This window comes from Physeter macrocephalus, chromosome 8 (assembly GCF_002837175.3).
Source record: "Physeter macrocephalus isolate SW-GA chromosome 8, ASM283717v5, whole genome shotgun sequence".
Lineage (NCBI taxonomy): Eukaryota > Metazoa > Chordata > Mammalia > Artiodactyla > Physeteridae > Physeter > Physeter macrocephalus.
In genome coordinates this window covers 50,393,025-50,416,844 of record NC_041221.1, presented here as the reverse complement: position 1 = coordinate 50,416,844, position 23,820 = coordinate 50,393,025, and the positions used below count along the sequence as shown (strand labels likewise).

Here is a 23,820-nt window from a genome sequence, read left to right as displayed (position 1 = left end):
ATTTAGGTCTCTAATCCATTTTGAGTTTATTTTTGTGTATGGTGTTAGGGAGTGTTCTAATTTCATTCTTTTACATGTAGTTGTCCAGTTTCTCAGCACCACTTATTGAAGATACTGTCTTTTCTCCATTGCATATCCTTGCCTCCTTTGTCATAGGCTAGTTGACCATAGGTGCGGGGGTTTATCTCTGGGCTTTCTATCCTGTTCCATTGATCTATATTTCTGTTTTTGTGCCAGTACCATACTGTCTTGATTACTGTAGCTTTGTAGTATAGTCTGAAGGCAGGAGTCTGATTCCTCCAGCTCCATTTTTTCCCCTCAAGATTGCTTTGGCTATTTGGGGTCTTTTGTGTTTTCATACAAATTTTAAGATTTTTTTTGTTCTAGTTCTGTAAAAAATGCCATTGGTAATTTGATAGGGATTGCATTGAATCTGTAGATTGCTTTGGGTAGTATAGTCATTTTCACAATATTGATTCTTCCAATCCAAGGACACGGTATATCTCTCCATCTCTTTGTCTCATCTTTGATTTCTTTCATCAGTGTCTTATAGTTGTCTGAGTACAGGCCTTTTGTCTCCTTACGTGGGTTTATTCCTAGGTTTTTTATTCTTTTTGTTGCAGTGGTGAATGGGATTGTTTCCTTAATTTCTCTTTCTGATCTTTCATTGTTAATGTATAGGAATCCAAGAGATTTCTGTGCATTAAATTTGTATCCTGCAACTTTACCAAATTCATTGATTAGCTCTAGAAGTTTTCTGGTGGCATCTTTTGGATTTTCTATGTATAGTATGATGTCATCTGCAAACAGTGACAGTTTTACTTCTTTTCCAATTTGTATTGCTTTTATTTCTTTTTTTTCTCTGATTGCCTTGGCTAGGACTTCCAAACCTACGTTGAATAATGTGTGACAAGTCCACCCTGCATCAGCAGGTGGACTCTCAACCACTGCGCCACCAGGGAAGCCCTCTGTAATTGATTTCTAATCTCATAGCGTTGTGGTCAGAAAAGATGCTTGATATGATTTCAATTTTCTTAAATTTACTGAGGCTTGATTGTGACCCAAGATGTGATCTATCCTGGAGAATGTTCCATTCGCACTTGAGAAGAAAATGTAATCTGCTGTTTTGGGGTGGAGTGTCCTATAAATATCAATTAAATCTATCTGGTCTGTTGTGTCATTTAAAGCTTGTGTTTCCTTATTAATTTTCTGTTTGGATGATCTGTCCATTGGTGTAAGTGAGGTGTTAAAGTCCTCCACTATTATTGTGTTACTGTCGATTTCTTCTTTTATAGCTGTTAGTAGTTACCTTATGTATTGAGGTGCTCCTATGTTGGGTGCATATTTATTTATAATTGTTATGTCGTCTTCTTAGATTGATCCCTTGATCATTACATAGTGTCCTTCCTTGCTTCTTGTAACATTCTTTATTTTAAAGTCTATTTTAGGGCTTCCCTGGTGGCGCAGTGGTTGAGAATCCGCCTGCCGATGCAGGGGATACGGGTTCGTGCCCTGGTCTGGGAAGATCCCACGTGCCGCGGAGCGGCTGGGCCCGTGAACCATGGCCGCTGAGCCTGCGCGTCCGGAGCTTGTGCTCCGCAACGGGAGAGGCCACAGCAGTGAGAGGCCCACGTACCGCAAAAAAAAAAAAAATTAAAAAAAAAAATAAAGTCTATTTTATCTGATATGAGTATTGCTACTCCAGCTTTCTTCTGTTTTCCATTTGCATGAAATATCTTTTTCCATCCCCTCACTTTCAGTATGTTTGTGTCCCTAGATTTGAAGTGGGTCTCTTGTAGGCAGCATATATATGGGTCTTGTTTTTGTATCCATTCAGCAAGCCTGTGTCTTTTGGTTGGAGCATTTAATCCATTCACGTTTAAGGTAATTATTGATATATATGTTCCTATTACCATTTTCTTAATTGTTTTGGGTTTGTTTTTGTAGGTCCTTTTCTTCTCTTGTGTTTCCCACTTAGAGAAGTTCCTTTAGCATTTGTTGTAGAGCTGGTTTGGTGGTGCTGAATTCTCTTAGCTTTTGCTTGTCTGTAAAGCTTTTGATTTCTCCATCGAATCTGAATGAGATCCTTGCTGGGTAGAGTAACCTTGGTTGTAGGTTCTTTCCTTTCATCACTTTAAGTGTATCATGGCAGGTGGATTCTTCACCACTGTGCCACCAGGGAAGCCCCTGCCCTTTCATTTTGTCTATCTTTCTGTCCATGTGGTTTTTGTTCCACAGGCTGCAGCATTGTAGTTCTTCTTGCTTCTGCTGTCTGTCCTCTGTTGAATGAGGCTGTCTAAGAGGCTTGTGCAAGCTTCCTAATGGGAGGCAGTTGTGGTGCGTAGAGCTGAGTGTTGCTCTGGTGGGCAGAGCTCAGTAAAACTTTAACCTGCTTGTCTGCTGATGGGTGGGGCTGAGTTCCCTCCCTTTTGGTTGTTTGGCCTGAGGCAACCAAGCACTGGAGCCTAGAGGCTTTTGGTGGGGCTAATCTCGGACTCTGGGAGGGCTCACACCAAGGAGTACTTCCCAGAACTTCCACCGCCTGTGTCATTGTCCCCATGGTGAGCCACAGCCACAGCTGCCCCCCACCTCTGCAGGAGACCCTCCAAGACTAGCACGTAGATCTGGTTCAGTCTCCTATGGGGTCACTCCTTCCCCCTGGGTCCTGATGTGTATGTCTTCCAAGAGTGGAGTCTCTGTTTCTCCCAGTCCTGTTGAAATGCTGCAATCAAATCCCGCTAGCCTTCAAAGTCTGATTCTCTGGAAATTCCTCCTCCTGTTGCCAGACCCCCAGTTTGGGAAGCCTGACTTGGGGCTCAGAACCTTCACTCTAGTGGGTGGACTTCTGTGGTATAATTGTTCTCCAGTTTGTGAGTCACCCACCTAGCAGTTATGGGATTTGATTGTATTGTGATTGTGACCCTCTTACTGTTTCATTGTGGCTTCTCCTTTGTGTTTGGATGTGGGGTATCTTTTTTGGTGAGTTCCAGTGTCTTCCTATCAAACATTTTTCGCAGTTAGTTTTGATTCCTGTGCTCTCGCAAGAGGGAGTGAGCACACGTCCTTCTACTCTGCCATCTTGAACCAGTCTATCCAAATCTATGTTCTTAAGTGTGCTTTGCTTTCAGAAATCAACATAAATGTGTCTTTGTTTTTAGGCAAATTGTCATTGTGATTAATAAGCATTAGTTGAGAATCTGCTATAAGCCAGGCACTAAAAACTTGGGTTAGGGAGTTGACACAATTCAGGAATATTAGCAATGTGTTAGCTGGGCAGGATTAATAGTTGATTAACCAGTTTGGAGACTATTGCAATAGTCTCTGATTTTGCAGTGTCTCTACAAGCTGAAAACTAGAATTCATATTTGACATTTTCTCATCTCTATGTTGGATGGATTTTATAGTCGAGTAGTTTTTTTTCAGTAAGTATTCAAGAATGAATATTTCCAGAATTCTCTCATGTTTTGAGATGTTACCTCTACATATGAACACATTTTATTTTCTCTTTTAGAAATTTGTGGACATTCTTCTATCAACTTGTAGCTTTGTATTTTGTCAAGAAGAAGTCTGACGCCAGCCAGATTTTGTTGTTATTCTGTAAGGAACTTGTTCTTTCAGCTAGGATACTTGAATTCATTTAAAAAATCTTTTTATTTAGTTAATTAACTAGAATTTGTCTTGAAATTGTATATTTGAACAATATTTCTGATACAAATAATCAAGACAAATTTCTTCCTTTATTTCAGGGACTTTATATATATATATATGTATGTATATTTATTTATATATATTTAAAAAATAGTTTTTCTGTTTCATTTCTTGGGCTCTCTATTTCAGGAACACTAATTCCCATCTATTGAATTACATTTGTTGTTCCATTTCCATTAGATATTCTTTAATAATGGTTAATATCTGGATTTTTTCTCTGCATTCATTATGAATTACTTTAGATATTTTCTTTATTAATTTTATCTTCAGACAATTATATTTTGAAGTTGCAGTGTCTATTTATAACTATAATGGCAATACTTTTCAATATTTGTTGTCTTTGTACCTTAGCTTTGAAGTCTTCCTGTTCAATTAATTCTTATATTTAATGTTTTCATCTCTGAGCTCTTGATTTACTAAATTCACATTCTTATTAAATTATTTTTATTGCAAACAAACTGGTATAGAATCTGTACATTCTTTGGTTTATATCACTAGGTTGATTGCTTTGCATACTGTTCTTTTTTGGGGGGTATAATACAAATGTGTAGTTGTCATATCAGCTCTCATTTTGCTTATGTTCAACATGGGCATCCACATGTAGACCATTGATAGGCTCTGATTTTTAAAACTACCTATTTATTATTATAGTAAATATGATATTATTATCTGTTCCTTGGCTGTCCTCCCATGACCATATAAACTTCATATTTTGGGAGTTTTTGTGGTTCTGATTTCCTTTGTTCTGAGCAGAAGTAGCAATCAGTCAGGAAGAGTAAGAGAATAAGAAAATTTTACACAGAGGAAGGAGTTATTTATAATGGCAAGGCACAGAAGAGAGCATGACTTATTTAGGAGACTACATAAAGTTTAGCTAGGCAGAGAGAGAGGCAGGAACCTATCTTCAAGGCTATGTGAAACCATGACAAGTTTAAGGCATGAGTGATTCATGATAAGATTTGCCTTGGAGAATATTCCTTTAACAGAAAATGTGTAGACTAGATTGGAAGAAGGCCAGACCAGAGGCAAGGGAACGAGTTAGGAGGCCTCTGTGGTAATCCAGGTTGGAAATGATGAATGGAAGACATGTCTATGGAAATGAAGAGCTGGGGAGAACTGGGAGAAGTATTAAGGAGGAGGAATGACTACTTATTGGATGTAGAGGCTAGAAAGAGGGAGGGAGAAATCAAAGACAGCACTCAGGTTTCTGGCTTTGTTGCCTGAGCCTTTTTAATGTACTTCTCTTAAAACTTATTTGTCTTTTTTTTTTTAATTGAAGTATAGTTGATTTACAATGTTTTGTTAGTTTCTGGTGTATAGCAGAGTGATTCAGTTTTTCATATATATGGATATATATACACACACATATAAATAAGTCTTTTTCATGTTTTTTCCTTTATGGTTTATTGCAAGATACTGAGTATAGTTCCCTGTGCTATACAGTAAGACCTTGCTTATCTACTTTATATATAATAGTTTGTATCTTCTAATCTGAAACTCCTAATTTATCTGTACCTCCCCTTCTCATTTGATAACCTTAAGTTTGTTTTCTATAATATGTCTATGAGTCTGTTTCTGTTTTGTAATAAGTTCACTTGTATCATATTTTAGATTCCACATAGAAGTGATATCATATGGTAATTGTCTTTGTCTGACTTACTTCACTTAGTATAATAATCTCTAGGTCCATCCACATTGATGCAAATGGCATTACTTCATTCTTTTTTATGGCTGAGTAGTATTCCATTGTATATATGTACTACATCTTCTGTATTTTTAATGGTTGTCTATATGTGTCCTTACTTTGTAAGTTCCTTGACTGGAAGACCTAGTTCATGCCCATCTGTACTTTACAATGCTTAATACTGAGTTTGGCCGATAGGAAGAATCAATAAATGTGCATTCAGTTAAACAAACTAAATAGGAGATAAAGAAAATCTTAACCATGTCCCCTTTTAAGTAGTACTAATATTTGATTTGCTCCCTTTCCCCACCACACATAGGGCTCTGAGGCAAACAAATGAAACTAATGAAAAGTGAAAAATAGTGTAGTCACAGTCATGTGCAATATGGTACTTAAATTACTGCCAGTCAGGACGCACTGGCTAAGCTGCTAAGAGAAAGCATTGTTACCTCCATATTTCTCTGACAGCTTGTTAGTGGTGCACCGGTGTTCCACTTTTGTTTTCTTAAAGAAAAGGAAGCGTTGCTTTGTTTCAACCCGGATGCAGTTTTGGGCTTCTGCCTTCGTTAAACCTAGGAAATGGAATACAAGCAAAAAACCCTGAGAATGTACCATGGAGAATTCAGGGAAGAGGAACATGAGGCTCTGGGCACTTGGGGAGCTACAGGTACTCCACATCAGCACACAACTCCTCCAGTTCCCGTGAGCTCGAATGATTAATGGCTTTTACTACAGAGGCTGTCCTTCACAGGCCCTGCGACATGCTGAAGAGAAGAGGTATATACGAGTCCCTGCCATCTCCCCCATGGGGATCATGTTGGCGTCTCCATGTTGCCTACACACAATAAATCTCTAAGCTTTCCAGTCCTGCTGGCCACTGCCCTTGTATAGCCCCACAAGTCAAGAGATGAACACATGCTCTGTTTGGTGCCCCACTGACAGGACTTCTTTTGGGGCCACAGCTGATTCTGTGAGAACTGAGTCCATTTCACTTCTTCCCCTGTTCACCACCTAAAATGCAGATCTCATTGGTCACCTCCCCTTCCCGGAACACTCATTCTCATACTTGGCTATGCTTCCTCTCCCTGACTTAGCTGCTCACTCCACCTCTACCTCCAAAACCCTTTCATTTTACTGTCAGAAATTCTGACTTCCTGACTCATGAACTCTGCTTTTATGTCCTCGATGACTGCTCTTTCTCCTCATCTTAATTTAAGCCTATACTTGATATATTTCCACCGTTGTCTCCAAGGGAGGTTGATGCTGCCTCATTCCCAGCCTCTTTAGGAGTTGGAGCTGGGCTTGATATCTTCCTAGATTCCCGGTGCTGCTTTCATAGGATGGCACTCCACAGTTTTATAACTCTTGTAAAAGTCTTGATGCTCTGAAGCTCAGGACATCCAGTTCTAATTCCTTTGGTCTTCATTGTTCTTATCTTTAAACAAACTTTGAAGCATCATTTGTTAAAGATTTTGGTATCTGAATCAGTCTTTTCCACCCCAATGCTAGCCATTATTCTTAATGACTTCAAAACCGATGGGGATGTCAGGAATTGAGTGGGACAGAGCACAGAGAAACAGGTCTGGCTGTTTGGAGGCTAACTTGGTACTGCTTATCTGGGGTAATTTGAGGAGAATAAACGTTTCCTTTTTTTGTTTGTTTGTTTTTTTAACAGCTTCCCAAGTCACCTGACCTGGTACCCCAAACACCTAAACTAGAATCCAGTTTTTTTGATGTTTAGTTAAAAATTGCCTTGAAAGATACAAGCTCGTGAGAGATAGAGCTGTTATGTGAGCTCTTAAGCACCTTAAAGCAAAGTGGTTTATAAGATACTGATTCTTAGGGTTGCAGGTTACAAGAGGCAGGGAAGAATGTTTTCAGAGCTGGATGCGTCATGTGAGTATGATGCTGAAAATTAAACCTGAGGGCGCAGATCACCGAGGAATGAGGCTGGGTAGATGGGGATGGGGCTTCCTACTTCACCGTTTTTTCAATAGTTTGACCCATTCAAAGAGATGTATTACAGGTTGGAGTGAAGAATTCTTGGTTTGATGGCTGTTTTGGTCAGACTGAATAAACACAACTCATTTTTCTGCTGGTAGTATTGTTCTTATAAGTGGGTCAGGCAAATGTTTAGGCCACGTGAGGAATTTAATACATCTGTGGTGCACAACTCTTATCCTTTCATTAGGTTTCTATGATTTATAAGTGAAAATTAAATTGTATGTGACCAATTCACTAATTATAACATAATTAATTAACTATAAAATTAATTACATTTGCTGAGGGTTATAGGAGAATGCTTAAAGATTTGAATGATGAGGAATTTAATACATCTGTGGTGCACAACTCTTATCCTTTCATTAGGTTTCTATGATTTATAAGTGAAAATTAAATTGTATGTGACCAATTCGCTAATTATAACATAATTAATTAACTATAAAATTAATTACATTTGCTGAGGGTTATAGGAGAATGCTTAAAGATTTGAATGATGAATCTCTCTTATGAGTCATGGGGTTGGTCATGCAGTGATCAAAATATCAAGGCTTTATCAGTGAATTTCTGTGCCGGCCTTTTCTTCTTCACAAGATGTCCTATAGCTTGTGCCTGACCCATATCCACACTGACACAGGAGTTTCTTGATGCTGAAGCATTTGCCCTCTCCAGCCTGAGTGTCCCTCTGATGTGACACAGGGATGAGTATTTCAGAAATGTCCTCAGCTACTCTGACTGGGCAAAGGTCAACAGTGTCAATCAAAAATGTCATACAGATAAATAGTGGGGTGTATAGTTTTTCTCCTCTAATTCAGAGCAGAAAATGACTTCCCAGTCAAAGGACTTTAAAATTACCATCTTGTAAAACATGATATTTTAATTGTTTAATGTTCTCTGTGTATTCCTGAAATTCTTTTTACCTTGCACACTGAAGCAATGCCAACTTTTATTCAAGGTTTTAAATTGACTATGGGACACTGTGCAGTAGAGCAATAAATCAAGGGATGCAAATAAAGAGCAATTTAATTCTGTTTTATTCTTCTTGCACTAGAGAAAGTACTATGAAGTACTCAAGTCATTTAAAAAAATTAATGACAAGGGATATAATTCTTATTGAATGAAGCAAATAATTCTTATTGAATAAAGCAAATAAAAACTAAGCCTAAACTCTAATTCTACATTATCGAGAAGTAAGGGGAGAAGGACTAAAAGAGGGAAAAGGGAGGAGGCCAGAGTATGTATTCATCTGAAGAGTGGGCAAAAACAGGTAACCACACCCACCGGAGAATTCCATTTTATTGAGATTTGTTTCTGTCTGAGTGAGCTTCATCTTAACCACAATTAAAATTGAGCTCCAATATTATTATTGTGACTCAGAGAAGTATATATATACATGGAAATGCACATATTTAATGACTATAAGAATATAACATATAAAAATATTGAATATATGGATATATATCTTATTTAATATATTAAATATAAATATATATACACATACTATAAATACTATGTATATATATAGTGTGTGTATGTGTACATAGGTGTGTATGGTTATATATTTCCAGTTTTATATCATATCTCAAACTCCCTTTCTTTCTCTTATTGTGTGTGGCTCTGTGTCTGAAGTCTCTATTTTTATTTAAAGAGAAAAAGATGGAAGGTGAGAATATTTCAGGAAGAAAGTATAGCTCATCACTCTTCATTTTTGTTTTGGGGCTTCAACTATTAAAATGCTGGATGGTTGATTAAAGATTCACATAGTTCTTTAACTGACCTGAACTCTAAGCCTTTAGAGGCTTTGCTGTGAATGCATGATGAGTATAGCTTATCAAGTGAGAAATTATTCTTGGCTACAGCAGCAGTGACCAGAATAATTTTATCCCAAGGGTGAGATGAAACCAAGTCAAGGGCCAGAGACTTCCCCGAATGATTTTTGCTCAGCATAAATGTTGTTGGAATTCATCAAGCAAACATTGCTCCGGTGGAAAGGATAACTGTAAGGAAACATAAGAGGCAGGCAGTGTGGAAAGCCCATCACAGCATAAGTCTTTTAGTAACTGTCAGGCAAAAAATTTTGAAGACCTTCTTACTGAAAATCTTTCTCAAAGACATTTATCCCATCTCCTCTCTAAAAACGCAGATCATGATGGACATCTGATCAATTAAGGTTTAGAAGGACTCAGAGAAGCCCCATTAAACGTTACCATTTGCCATAATGAGATATAAGAACAGAAGGATTGAAACTCTATTGACCTCAGAGTTGGCTTGGTGTCTTTTAAGATAAATTCTTGCTTTCTTTTGTATAAAAGTTAAATGATCAAGAATTCTGATTTATTTAGGGGAATCTGTCAGTTGGGTTCTGGTTATTATACAATTTCCTAGCCATGTTCTCAAGAAAGAAGCATCACAAGGACACTGTGTCATTTCACACAGGAGCCTGAAAAATTTCACACAGGAGCCTGAAAAATTTATACAAAGGTACTTAAGTAATAGTAATTAATATTGGCAATCTAGGATAATAAGAAACCAAGATTTATTTTTTAAACCAAGGTTTATATTGTTATTTTATATGTAAGCAGAAAAATATCACTGATTATATCCCAAGATATAAAATTGCAATCTTTCCTCAAATGAAAGTGCTTCCCATCTGGTTTCAAGTTTTGTCACCAGTAGGTGCATATATGGCCCATATTAACTTAGTCCCTTGTCAAGTCCTTAATTGCTTTTCATCCTTTGCCCTTGACTTTCAGTTAAAATCATTAAAAGAAAAAGAATTAGTCCAGTGGCTAAGACTTTGTGCTTTCACTATTGAGGGCCTAGGTTCAATCCCTAGTCGGGGAACTAAGATCCCACAAGCTGCTCGGCCAAGAAAAAAAAAAAGAAAAGAAAGAAAGAAAGAAAAAAGACTACCAGTGGATTTGCTGTAACTACAGTTTTATAAAATTGTTATCTTCTATAAAATTGCTATAAGTAAATTATCTTTTAGAGTTTAGTTCCAAGACAAATTTTGTTTTCCTTGAGGGTGATGGCATGTATCTCTCTTTAGTTTACCACTACTAAGCAGCTTATGATGTTCTTAATATCAGGAAATTCTGGGTCAAATCTGATGCCCAAAGAGGTGAAGCCTATTTACTTTTCCTTCTTCTTTTTGTCTGAATTTTCTATTTCTGTTTTATTTCCTTGAGTGTGTACTTTTTGGTTTGTCTTCATATCATTTTGGAAATAAAGCAGGGTCAAAATAAAGTCAATAAAGAAGAACTAAAAGGATAGAGAAAGAGAAAAATGTATTGCACACTATCTTATCAGTTAAAAATGAAGGTTGAAGAAAGCGAACCTGAGTTCTTTAGTTCTTCCTTGCTAAACTGATAGAGGAGATCATACACGCCTCCCAGGGAGCCAGAGGTGAAATAGTGAGTCCCGAAGTCATCAAATATCCGGCTGTATAAAGCGGAGTTGTATTCTAGAGGCAGATGGTTAAGTGCTTTCAAAAAGACATCAGAAAGCTGCAGATCTTTAGTTTTCATTGTGAAATTTAAGACTTTTATCACTTTATGGATCCTAATAAAACTGGAATCCTAAATGGAAGAGGAGAAAGGATTAAAAAAAAGAAAAAGATTATTAAAGGTAATGAAAGCTTGAGGGATCAAGCATTAAATGTTTACCATCAGCTTCATTCTAACCACAGCATTACAACAATTGTTAACTCTCCATTGCATGTTCCCACAGACAAAATGATAATTTTCATTTTATTTTTTTCCAGTACCTTTTCCTCAGATGTTCAAAATGGTAAACAGATTAAGATGACCTCAATCATGTAAACTGTGTGACTGAGGCATGTGCTCTCTACCAAAAAGAGATCAAGTATCAAAAAGTAAATCTTTCTTTCTTGATGGTCAATCGTGGGTGCACCCCTACCACGTTATTATTTAGAAAGCTTAGCTAATGCAAATAATTGAACAAAGACTGTGTAAATTTTCAACTGGAAGTTACACAGTGAGATTCAAGTCATAGCTTTGTCATAGACTCAGGAAAAGCATGTCAGTTCTCTGGGCCTCAGTTGTCTGGGAAATGTCACCTGCTGCACAGCCTTCATCTATGACATTTCATACCCCTTTCAACTCCAAAATGTTATGACTTAAAATTACTTAAGGAGTAAAATTAAACAAAATTATTTGTATTCTCTCTCCTCTATCTGTAAACAGAAATATTTGTGTGGAGATTCTTTTTTCTTTAATTGTCTTTTGTTATGTCAAATTAATTTAGGATTAGGTGATTGGTATTATGCCCCAAATTTCATTCCATTATATTGTCCTTCTCCATAGCCACTGTTTTATGTGTGTATCCATGTATATTGTTCTTTTAAAAAAAACTTATATACTGTAACTGATTTCTCAATTTTAGCAAATTGTAATGTTTAAGTAATAAAAAGAGAGAGGGACATATTTTAGCCAAAGGTCTTTATTAAAGACCTTTGTTAAATTTAAATTGTTAAATTTATTACTTAAATTATTATATCTGTAAATTATTAAACAGCTATCTTTCTGTGTGCTATAATTGTGGCACAAAATGACTGTTAACACAAAAGAAGAAAAACCTCACAAGGCTTGAGGAAGAGTCAATATTCATCCACCTCTCTCTCTTTTCCTCTCTCTTCCTCCCTCCTTCTCTCCCTTTCCTTACTCTTTCCTCTCTCCTTACCTTCAATACATTTATCTCTCAGCTATCTCATATGCAATGGACATAGATGTGAACAAGGAAGAAAAAATTCAGGTCTTTATGGAGCTTACATTTTAAGAGTCCATTAATTCTAAGTTTAATACTTCAATTTTGTCATGGAGGTGTGGCTTTGGAAAGGTAGAGGGACATTGTGCTTTTAGAAAGAAGCACACTTACTTCCTGAATAACTGAAATGTCCCTGTTTGGATATGCGCATTGAAATGGGTTGTTGAAAATTTCCAGGTTGCTTTAAAAAATGAAATTGTGGAAAATACAAGTGAAATTTTGGTAACTCGACTTAGCACAAGCACCTCCTTGGTACCCCACTTGTCAGTGCCTGATGGCTAGAACTGGCTATTCTGGACTAAAAAATTATGTGACAGTATGTTATTAACCATGTGTGGTCTATTTCAACATTCTGTGAGAGCTTGCTTTATTTTAACCATCTTTTTGTTTGTTCAATTTTGTAAAGAAATTCGAAAAAGCACTGAATCTTGCTGAGATAACTGGTATTTTGACTTGAAACAGACTATCTGCCCAACAAATGTTTAGTCAGATCTTTTAGCGACAGATAAATAAAGCATTAAACTCCACTTAAGGGCTTGGATTGATTTTCAAGTTTGTGGGATGTTATTTTCTCTATTTGAAGATTGAGAGAGGTTGCAGTAGCATTTTCTATTTAACCTGAGATATCCTTATTCTGCTCAGATCTAATCAAAGATGTTGGGTTGAACCACACAAAGTTGACAATCTTGTAAGTCAAAAATGGTTGAATATCAGTAGTTTCATATGTTCGAACCTGATACTGTGAATAGCCTGAAATGTTTCCACTTTGCGGCAGACTATTAGAGATAAAATAACAGCTGTTTACCTACAGATAAGGGTTTTACAAGTGTTCTCTAGCATGTTTGAAACATTTATAAACCAATTCTGTGAAGCAAACCTTAATTTTGAGACTGGTATATATATATATATATATATATATATATATATATATATATATATTTATATATAATAGATTTGCTTCAGAGCAAGCTAGGGGACTTATTGAAAAAAAGCCAGACTCACATGCCCAATCCAAGACATGCTGAATCAATAAATTAAAAGAAGGGTCTGGGGAGGTATCTTTTTACCTCCTGGTAATTCTGACACTGACTTGTCTTAAGAATATAATTTGGTAAGTGTGAGGGGAACAATATGACCCAGAGTCCATTCAAAAGTGGACTAAAAAAAAAAAAAAAAAAAGTGGACTAACAATCTGTGTTATAAAAGGAATTTATTTTATTCTTTTTCAACATGCTCATATCACCAGAGCTGTACTCTTTCCAGAGTTTGGTGAAATGATGAATAAAGGAATGAATGAATAAGCAAGTAGCTTGAGATATAATATGGTAGATGTGATAGTGGGCAAAAATTAGACAATTGATTTTAATTCCCAACTCTGGCATTTACTCATAGTAAGATCATGGGAGTGACTTGACTTCTTGGACTTTAGAGTAGTGCCTGACACATGGTAGGTATTTGATGAATTCTGTTGAATTAAAAATAAATATATGGACTTCAATTTACTCATCTGCAAAATGGTGTTAAAAACATCTACTACCGAGGGGGAGGAGTCAAGATGGCAGAATAAGAGGACGCTGAATTCATCTCTCCTCACAAGTACATCAAGAGGGAGGGGATATATGTATACATATAGTTGATTCACTTCATTGTACAGCAGAAACTAACACAACATTGTAAAGCAACTATATCCCAATTTTTTTTAAAAAAGAATACATCTACACATGGAAGAATTCTCACAGAGCACCTGCTGAATGTTAGCGGAAGACTTCAGACACCTAAAAGGACAAGAAAAATCCCCCCACGACTGAGTAAGACAAAAGAAAAGAGGAATCAAAAAAGGGACCAGTACCCCTGGTGGGAAGCCAAAGGTGAGGAGAGGTTCCTGCACTCAGTAAAACCTCCTCATGGTGGGGAAATCAGCTGGGACAGAAAGGGACCTTCAGAGGATCAAAGGGGAATGCAGCAGACCATCTGTGGAAGGCAGGACAAAGTAAGAGCTGTGCGCATGGTCTACAACACAGCTCTGCACATCCCAGCCCAAGTCGTGCGTCTCCTGGTGCAGAGTGGGGCTGGGTGCTGGAAACTGGGGTTTGGAGCATGGACCCAGGGAGGGGACAGCTGTTGGCTGTGAAAGGGACAGGAGTAAGGAGCTCCACAACTGGAATACTTTGAAGAAGACTGGGACACTATGGAAGCAAGAAGTCATTGTTGAGTGGCACACAAGGGGTGGGGCCGCCATTGCAACCTCCTTCCCCACCCAACTGTTTTGGCCTCTGCAGGCACTGGGAGGAGCACCCATCTGAGCAGGCTCACCTGCCCCTCAATCCAAGGCCTCCTCTCCCTGCATAGGCTTCAGGTTCCTGAGCGCTGCCCATGCCAAAGCCTCCTCGGGAATCAGCCCTCGGTGCCCCTGCCTGAGATGGGAATCTGCCCGTGCTGGCAGGGGCTAAGTGCTAAAGTGTGGGTTTAAGAGAGCATATCTGGGGAAAGGACCACTGTTGGCTGCACGGATACAACAGGGGACAGGAGTGAGGGACTCTGAGGCCAGGAATGCCCCTAGAGGAAGTGTGGTCTGCCTAGGAAATGGGTGCCATTGTTGAGTGGTGCTCAAGGGGCAGGGCCGCCACTGCCCCCACATGCCAGCCCCTGCCTCTGCGGCACTGGGAGGGACTCCCACCAGAGTGAATGCATCCCAGTCTGTTGCAACTGTTGGTCTCTGCTGGCGCAGACACTTCACACACACCCCAGTTGTGGCTGCCATACCCCTCCCTGGCCTGAGTAAGTGTGCTCCAATCAAGTGTGGCTTTTGCTCCCTCTTGCCTTGGCAGGGAACAGATGCCGGATGGGGGCACACATGCAGAGGGGGGTCCAAAACCAAAGCTGAGCCTCAGTGGTGGTGTGACTAAGGAGGAGGAAATCACTCCATGCAGCTGTACAAGCCGTGGATTAAACCCCCATGATCAGCTTGGTAAATCCTGCATCTGTGGAATACCTGAATAGAAAATGAGTGTTCCCACAACAGAGACCTGTCTAGCTTTAACAGCAGTGGACTTTGGGGTCAAGTACACACTGAAGCTGGGCCAGGTCAGAGTCTGAGCTGCCCCTATAGAGCCCACAGAGGGTCAAGACCTACCTAGAGGTATTGGAGGGCCTCCTGGGGAGGTGGATTTGGGCTGTGGCTCACTGTGGGAGCAACGACACTGACTGCGGAGGCCCCAGGAAAATATTCTTATCACTATTATTCTTTTTTGTTTGTTTCATTTTGTTCAGTTTTTGTTATTTTTATTATGTTTTATATTTTATTTTTAAATATTTTTTAAATGTTTCTATTTTTACTTTACTTTTTTGTTGTTTTGTGTTTTTTTTCCCTGTTTTTGTTCTTTTTTTTGGTCATTTTGTGTGTTTTATAGTTTCTTTGCCTTTTATTTAGTTTGCTTTCTTTTTTTGTTTAGTTTTTTATTTTTTGTTTTTGTTAAATTAGTCTTTGATGGTTTTCATTTTTGAGCTCTTTTGTTTGTTCTCCTGTTTTTTTGTGTTCTTTGTCTTTTTTTGTCTGTTTCTTTGTTTTTGTTTGGTTTTGTTTTTATCATTTGTCTTGGGTTTTGTTTGTCTGTTTTCTTTTTTCCTTTTTTTGTGTTGTTTTGCTGTTTGTTTTTGTCATTTGTATTGGGTTCTGTTTACCTATTTGTTTTCTTTTCCTTTTTTTTCCTTTTTTCTCTGGACACACTGTGCAGCTTGTGGGCTCTTGGTTCCCCACCAGGGGTCAGGCCTAGGCATCCAGGGTGGGAGTGCCAAGTCCAGGATGCTGGACCACCAGAGAATTCCTAGTACCAGGAAATATTAATCGGTGTGTGCTCTCCTGGAGATATCCATCTTGACACCAAGACCCAGCTCCGCCCAACTGCATGCAGGCTCCAGTGCTGGACACCTCACACCAAACAACCAGCAAGACAGGAACACAACCCCACCCATCAGTGGACAGGCTGCCAAAAGTTGTACTAAGCCTCACAGAAACATCAAAACACACCAACTGATGTGGTCCAGCCCATCAGAAGGAAAAGACTAAGCTCCACCCACCAGAGCAGAGGCACCAGTCCCTCCCACCGGGAAGCCTACACAAGCACCTGGACCAACTTCATCCACCAGGGAGCAGACAACAGAAGCAAGAGGAACTACAACACTGTAGCCTGCTGAAAGGAGACCACAAACACAGTATGTTAGACAAAATGAAACGACATTGAAATATGTTGCAGACGAAGGAGCAAGGTAAAAACTCACAAGACCAAATAAATGAAGAGGAAATAGGCAATCTACTTAAAAAAGAATTCAGAGTAATAATAGTAAATATGATCCAAGACCTTGGAGATAGAATGGAGGCATGGATTGAGAAGATACCAGAAATGTTTAACAAGGACGTAGAAGAACTAAAGAACAATCAGTGATGAAGAACACAATAACAGAAATGAAAAATACATTAGAGTAATCAGTAGCAGAATAACTGAGGCAGAAGATGGGTAAGTGAGCTGGAAGACAGAATGGTGACATTCACTGCTGCAGAGCAGAATAAAGAAAAAAGAATGAAAAGAAATGAGGAGAGTCTCAGAGATCTCTGGGACAACATTAAATGCACCAACATTTGAATTATAGGGTTTCCAGAAGAAGAGAAAGATAAGGGTCTGAGAAAATATTTGAAGAGATTATAGTTGAAAACTTCCCTAACATGGGAGAGGAAATAGTCACCCAAGTCCAGGAAGTGAAGAAAGTCCCATACAGGATAAACCCAAGAAGAAAAACGCCTAGACACATATTAATCAAATTAACAAAAATTAAATACAAAGAAAAAATATTAAGAGCAGCAAGGGAAAAGCAACAAATAACATACAAGAGAATCGCCAGAAGGTTATCAGCAGATTTTTCAGCAGAAACTCTGCAGGCCAGAAGTGAATGGCAGGATATATTTAAAGTGATGAAAAGGAAAAACTTACAATCAAGATTACTCTACCTAGCAAGGATCTCATTCAGATTTGACAGAGAAATCAAAAGCTTTACAGACAAGCAAAAGCTATGAGAATTCAGCACCACCGAACCAACTTTACAATAAATGCTAAAGGAACTTCTCTAGGTGGAAAACACAAGAGAAGAAAAAGGCCAAAAAAAAACAAACGCCCCCAAATTAAGAAAATGGTAATAGGAACAAACATATTGATAATTACCTTATATGTAAATGGATTAAGTGCTCCAACCAAAAGACATAGACTGGCTGAATGGATACAAAAACAAGACCCATATATATGCTGTCTACAAGAGACCCACTTCAGACCTAGGGACACATGCAGACTGAAAGTGAGGGGATGGAAAAAGATATTCCATGCAAATGGAAATCAAAAGAAAGCTGGAGTAGCCATACTCATATTAGATAAAATAGGCATTAAAATAAAGAATGTTAAAAGAGACAAGGAAGGACACTACATAATGATCAAGGGATCAATACAAGAAGAAGGTATAACAATTGTAAATATTTATGCACCTAACTTAGGAGCACCTCAATACATAAGGCAAATGCTAACAGCCATAAAAGGGGAAATTGACAGAAACACAATCATAGTAGGGGACTTTAACACCCCACTTTCAACAATGGAGAGATCATCCAGACAGAAAATTAATAAGGAAACACAAGCTTTAAATGACACATTAGCTCAGATGGACTTAATTTATATTTACAGGACATTCCATCAAAAACCAAAAGTATACACTTTCTTCTCAAGTGAACATGGAACATTCTCCAGGATACATCATATCTTGGGTCAGAAATGAAGCTTCAATAAATTTAAGAAAATTGAAATCATAACAAGCATCTTTTCCAACCACAACACTATGAAATTAAAATAAATTACAGAAAAAAAACTGTAAAAAACACAAACACATGGAGGCTAAACAATACATTACTAAATAACCAAAAGATCACTGAAGAAATCAAAGAGCAAATCAAAAAATACCTAGAGACAAATGATAACGAAAACACGATGATCCAAAACCTATGGGATGCAGCAAGAGCAGTTCTAAGAGGGAAATTTATAGCAATACAATCCTACCTCAAGAAACAAGAAATATCTCAAATAAACAAGCTAACCTTACACCTAAAGCAACTAAGGAAAGAAGAAGAAGAAGAAGAAGAAGAACAACAACGAAAACTCCTAAAGTTAGTATAAGGAAAGAAATCATAAAGATCAGAGCAGAAATAAATGAAATAGAAATGAAGAAAACAATAGCAGAGATCAATAAAACTAAAAGCTGCTTCTTTGAGAAGACAAACAAAATTGAGTCTTTAGCCAGACTCATCGAGAAAAAAAGGGAGAGGACTCAAATCAATAAAATTAGAAATGAAAAAGGAGAAGTTACAACGGACACTGCAGAAATACAAAGAATCATAACAAACTACTACAAGCAACTATATGCCAATAAAATGGACAACCTGGAAAAATTGGACAAATTCTTAGAAAAGTACAGCCTTCCAAGACTGAACCAGGAAGAAATAGAAAAGATGAATAGACCAATCACAAGTAATGAAATTGAAACTGTGGTTAAATCTTCCAGCAAATAAAAGTCCAGGACCAGATGGCTTCGCAGGCAAATTCTATTAAACTTTTAGAGAAGAGCTAACACCCATCCTTCTCAAACTCTTCCAAAAAAATCACAGAGGGAGGAACACTCCCAAGCTCATTCAATAAGGCTGCCATCACCCTGATACCAAAACCAGACAAAGATATCACAAAGAAAGAAAACTACAGGCCAATATAACTGATGAACATAGACGCAAGATACTATACATAGAGAATGCTAAAGATGCCACCAGAAAACTACTAGAGCCTAATCAATGAATTTAGTAAAGTTGCAGGATACAAAATTAATACACAGTAATCCCTTGCATTCCTATACACTAAAGAAAATTTTAAGACACTGATGAAAGAAGTTAAGGATGACACAAACAGATGGAGAGATATACCATGTTCTTGGATTGGAAGAATCAATAGTGTGAAAACGACTATACTACCCAAAGCAATCTACACATTCAATGCAATCCCTATTAAATTACCAATGGCATTTTTCACAGAAGTAGAACAAAAAATTTTACTATTTGTATGGAAACACAAAAAACCCTGAATAGCCAAAGCAATCTTGAGAAAGAAAAACGGAGCTTGAGGAATCAGACTCCCTGACTTCAGAGTATACTAAAAAGGTACTGTAATCAAGACAATATGGTACTGGCACAAAAACAGAAATATATGTTAGTGGAAACCACCACCTATTGTCACCCAATCTATGACAAAGGAGGCAAGAATATACAATGGAGAAAAGACAGTCTCTTCAATAAGAGGTGCTGGGAAAACTGGACAGCTACATGTAAGAGAATGCAACACCATACACAGAAATAAACTCAAAATGGATTAAAGACCTAAATGTAAGGCCAGATACTGTAAAACGCTTAGAGGAAAAATAGGCAGAGCACTTTTTGACATAAATTACAGCAAGATCTTTTGTGACCCACCTCCTAGAGTAGTGAAAATAAAAAACAAACATAAACTAATGAAAATTAAAATCTTTTGCACAGCAAAGGAAACCATAAGCAAGATGAAAAGACACCTCTCAGAATGGGAGACAATATTTGCAAATGAAACAACTGACAAGGGATTAATCTCCAATGTATAGAAAAAGCTCATGCAGCTCAATATCAAAAAAACAAACAATCCAATCAACAAATGGGCAGAAGACCTAAATAGACATTTCTCCAAAGAAGACATACAGATGGCCAAGAGATACATGATAAGTTGCTCAACATCACTCATCATTAGAGAAATGAAAATCAAAACTACAATGAGGTATCACCTCACGCCAGTCAAAATGGCCATCATCAAAAATACCTACAAACAGTAAATGTTGTAGAGGGTGTGGAGAAAAGGGAGCCCTCTTACACTGTTGGTGGGAATGTAAATTGATATAGCCACTGTGGAGAACAGTATGGTTCCTTAAACAACTAAAAATAGAACTACCATATGACACAGCAATCCCACTACTGGGCATATACCCAGAGAAAACCATAATTCAAAAAGACACATGCACCCCAATGTTCATTGCAGCGCTATTTACAATAGCCAGGTCATGGAAGCAACCTAAATGTCCATCAACAGAGCAATGGATAAAGAAGATGTGGTACATATATACAATGGAATATTACTCAGCCATAAAAGGAAATGAAACTGGGTCATTTGTAGAGATGTGGATGGACCCAGAGACTGTCATACAGAGTGAAGTAATTCAGAAAGAGAAAACAAATATGGTATACTAATGAATATTTGTGGAATCTAGAAAAATGGTAATGATGATCTTACTTGCAAAGCAGTAATAGAGACAGACGTAGAGAACAAAGGTATGGATACCAAGGGGGAAACGGGGGGTGAGATGAATTGGGAGATTGGAATTGACATATATACACTACTATGATAAAATAGATAACTAATGGGAACCTACTGTATAGTACAGGAAACTCTATTTGGTGCTCTGTGTGACCTAGATGGGAAGGAAATCCAAAAAAGAGGGGATATATGTATACATATGGCTGATTCACTTTGCTGTACAGCAGAAACTGACAGAAGCATAAACCAGCTATACTCCATTAAAAAAAAAAGGAAAAGAAGGCAAGCAGAAATCTCGGGGGAAAGCTTGTAGATGGAACAGCTTGTGCAAAGGTCCTGGGGTAAGAGTGTGGCCAGCCTGTGTTTGAGGAACAGTGAGGAGGCATTATGAGCCGAACTGAATGAGGACAGGGGAGAATAATGGAGGATGAAGGCAGAAAAATAATGAGGGGTCTGGTAGGTCAATGGACAGACTTAAGCTCTTAATCTTCGAGGGTTTGAGCAGCGGAATGTTATGATTTATAGCCAGTATCCAGTCAATATCACTCTGGCTGCTCTGTTGAAAACAGACTGAAAGACAGTTAAAGAGGAAGGAAGAAGACCCCTTGGATATCTATTGGCATTATCCAGGCCATAGTGCCTTGAGCCACGGATGGTAGTTGTGGAGGTGATAGAACATGGTCTGAATTTGGATGTATTTTTAAGGCAGAGCCAGTAGGATTTGCTGATCGATTGTATATAGGGATGTGAAGAAAAGAAAGGAATCAATCATGTCCTCAAGGTCTTTACTCACAGCCACTTGCACAGTTAGAATTGCCTTTCCCAAGATGGAGAAGACTGGGAAAGGGACAAGTTACAGCAGGGAGAAGTATCAAGAGCCCAGTTTGGACATGCTGACTTTGAGTTGCTTATTAAAATCCAAGTTGAAATGTTGAACAAGCAGCTGGAATAGAGTTCAACTGACAGTGCTGGAAACATAAATTTTGGCTTCATCAACATGTAGATAATATTTGAAGCTGTGAGTCTGGATGGCATCTCCAAGGGCCTGAGACAGCTAGAGAGAAGAGGCCAGGAACTCCAAGGCCTGAGACAGCTAGAGAGAAGAGGCCAGGAACTTAGTCCTGCATTCCTCCACTTGGAGGTTGAACCTCTGCTATGGATGTGGTACATTTGGATTTCAGCAAAACAGTGATCAGTCTCCCATTCAAATAACACTGGTATCAAGTTGACTTCACCAGTGACACAACTGGACTCAACAGTACATCAAAAATTTATTATCCAGCAACATGGATAGACCTAGAAATTATCATACTAAGTGAAGTATGTCAGACAGAAGTAAGTCAGAAAAAGCCAAATATCATATGATGTTGCTTATATGTGGAATCTAAAAAAAGCAACAGTACAAATGAACTTATTTACAAAAGAGAAACAGATTCACAGACTTTGAAAACAAACTCATGGTTGCCAAAGGGGAGAGGTAGGGGGAGGGATAAATTAGGAGTTTGTGATTAAGAGATACACACTACTATATATAAAATAGATAACCAACAAGGTCCTACCATACAGCACAAGGAACTATATTCAATACATTGTAGTAACCTATAGTGGAAAAGAATCTGAAAAAGAATATATACATGTGTATATGTGTGTTTATATATCTGAATCACTTTGCAGTACACCTGAAACTAACACAATATTGTAAATCAACTATACTTCAATTTAAAAAATAAAAATAAAGCAAAAAAAAAAATCCACTATTACCTTTTAGCGTTCTTTTGAAGATAAATGAAATCCTTGGAAAGATTATCTGTATAGTGCTATAAGTTCTTATATTTACATAAATGTATTAATGGATTAATAAATAAAAAATATGAGGGGCACTATGGTAAAAACAGGAGGAGCCATAAAATGGTTCCCTCCAGTGTTGGTGCCATTGGTTCTGGTGTTGGTACCTCTGTCTATTCTTTCCACCTCTCCCCTCAGGTTCTATGATTCAGGGCTCAGTCTCCCCATTCGTCTCTTTCAAAAGAACAAATCCTACTTAGAGTCGTGGTTGTAATGAGGAACAGATACCATTTTAAAGGACACTTGTAAATGTCTAAAAATGTCTAATAGAAAATGTCTATCCCCTAAATCATTTAAGAGTTGGAATACATATCTAGGAGATTTTACAAGCAAATAATAAAAGAAGCAGGAACAGATGAGGAAAAATTAATGGATGAAGATGCATTTTTATATATTGAAAGAGTTCCATTAGTTTCTGGCAAGGTTAGTGGAAAAAGTCCAATACTTAGAGTATAAAAAAATTGTAAATTTCCAGAGAGAAAACAAAAGAAAGATCAACTTACAATGTAATTTTTCCTATGTAACAATAGAAATTAGAAGATAGTGGAATAACATCCACCAACTATCAAGAAAAGAAGACAGTGTTCTAAGATTCCTTTATCCAGCCAAGATGTTCTTTATCTTTATTGCTCAGTGAAAAGGTAGGCATTTGTAGATACATAAGGATTTAGGGTATATACTTTGCATGTATCCTACCTGAAGAAAATACTAAAAATATGGCTATTGAACGAGAACAGGATCTCAAGAAAGGGAAGATGAAAGAAGATGAAACAGTAATGAGTATATAGGATGGATATATACATATATATATACACACACATACATATACACACATATATAGAAATACATATATAAAATATAATGCAAATATAAAATACAGATTATGAACTTGGAATTTATAAGTGTTACGTGAGGAATTGTTAATTGGGAAGACAAGAACCAGAATAAGTTACAAATGAACATATATAATATATAAATGAATACAAAACAATCCCTAGGAATCCTAGGAATAACTTGAAATACAAAGATTTTGAACTATCTCAATAAAACTCAGGTTTTGGAGCCCTGTGATGATAGTGTTGGGAAAAAGACAAGCAAATATGTTTTCAAGGAGATCTTTGGAATGGGATGTGGGGAATAGGTAAATAAAACATCCTTTGGGAGGCTACAGATATTACTTCAAGTGATAAAAGAAAAACATATGTTTAATTACGCTTGTTAACTAGAGAAAGGTAACTACTAGCAGAATTTAAAAGTTTAGTAGAACTTCCAAAATAACCAAAAGGACAAAAAGGAGTAAACAGAAATGTGACCAGAAAAAACAAAAGTAAAGAAATAGGAAACCAACAACAAAGTTGAATACGAAAAATTAAAGATGGAAGAAATATG

General features: G+C 37.5%; 1 protein-coding gene across 1 annotated transcript in view; it reads right to left on the bottom strand.

Moving 5' to 3' along the window:
* The window catches only part of C6 (complement C6), a 95,403-nt gene that overhangs the window by 47,204 nt on the left and 24,379 nt on the right, over positions 1-23,820 (bottom strand). The window contains exons 8-9 of the mRNA XM_007112612.2: positions 10,728-10,968; positions 5,842-5,964 (exon numbers count right to left, since the gene is read on the bottom strand). Of these exons, the coding sequence (XP_007112674.1) occupies positions 5,842-5,964; positions 10,728-10,968 (364 nt within the window). The remainder of the gene's footprint in view (positions 1-5,841; positions 5,965-10,727; positions 10,969-23,820) is intronic.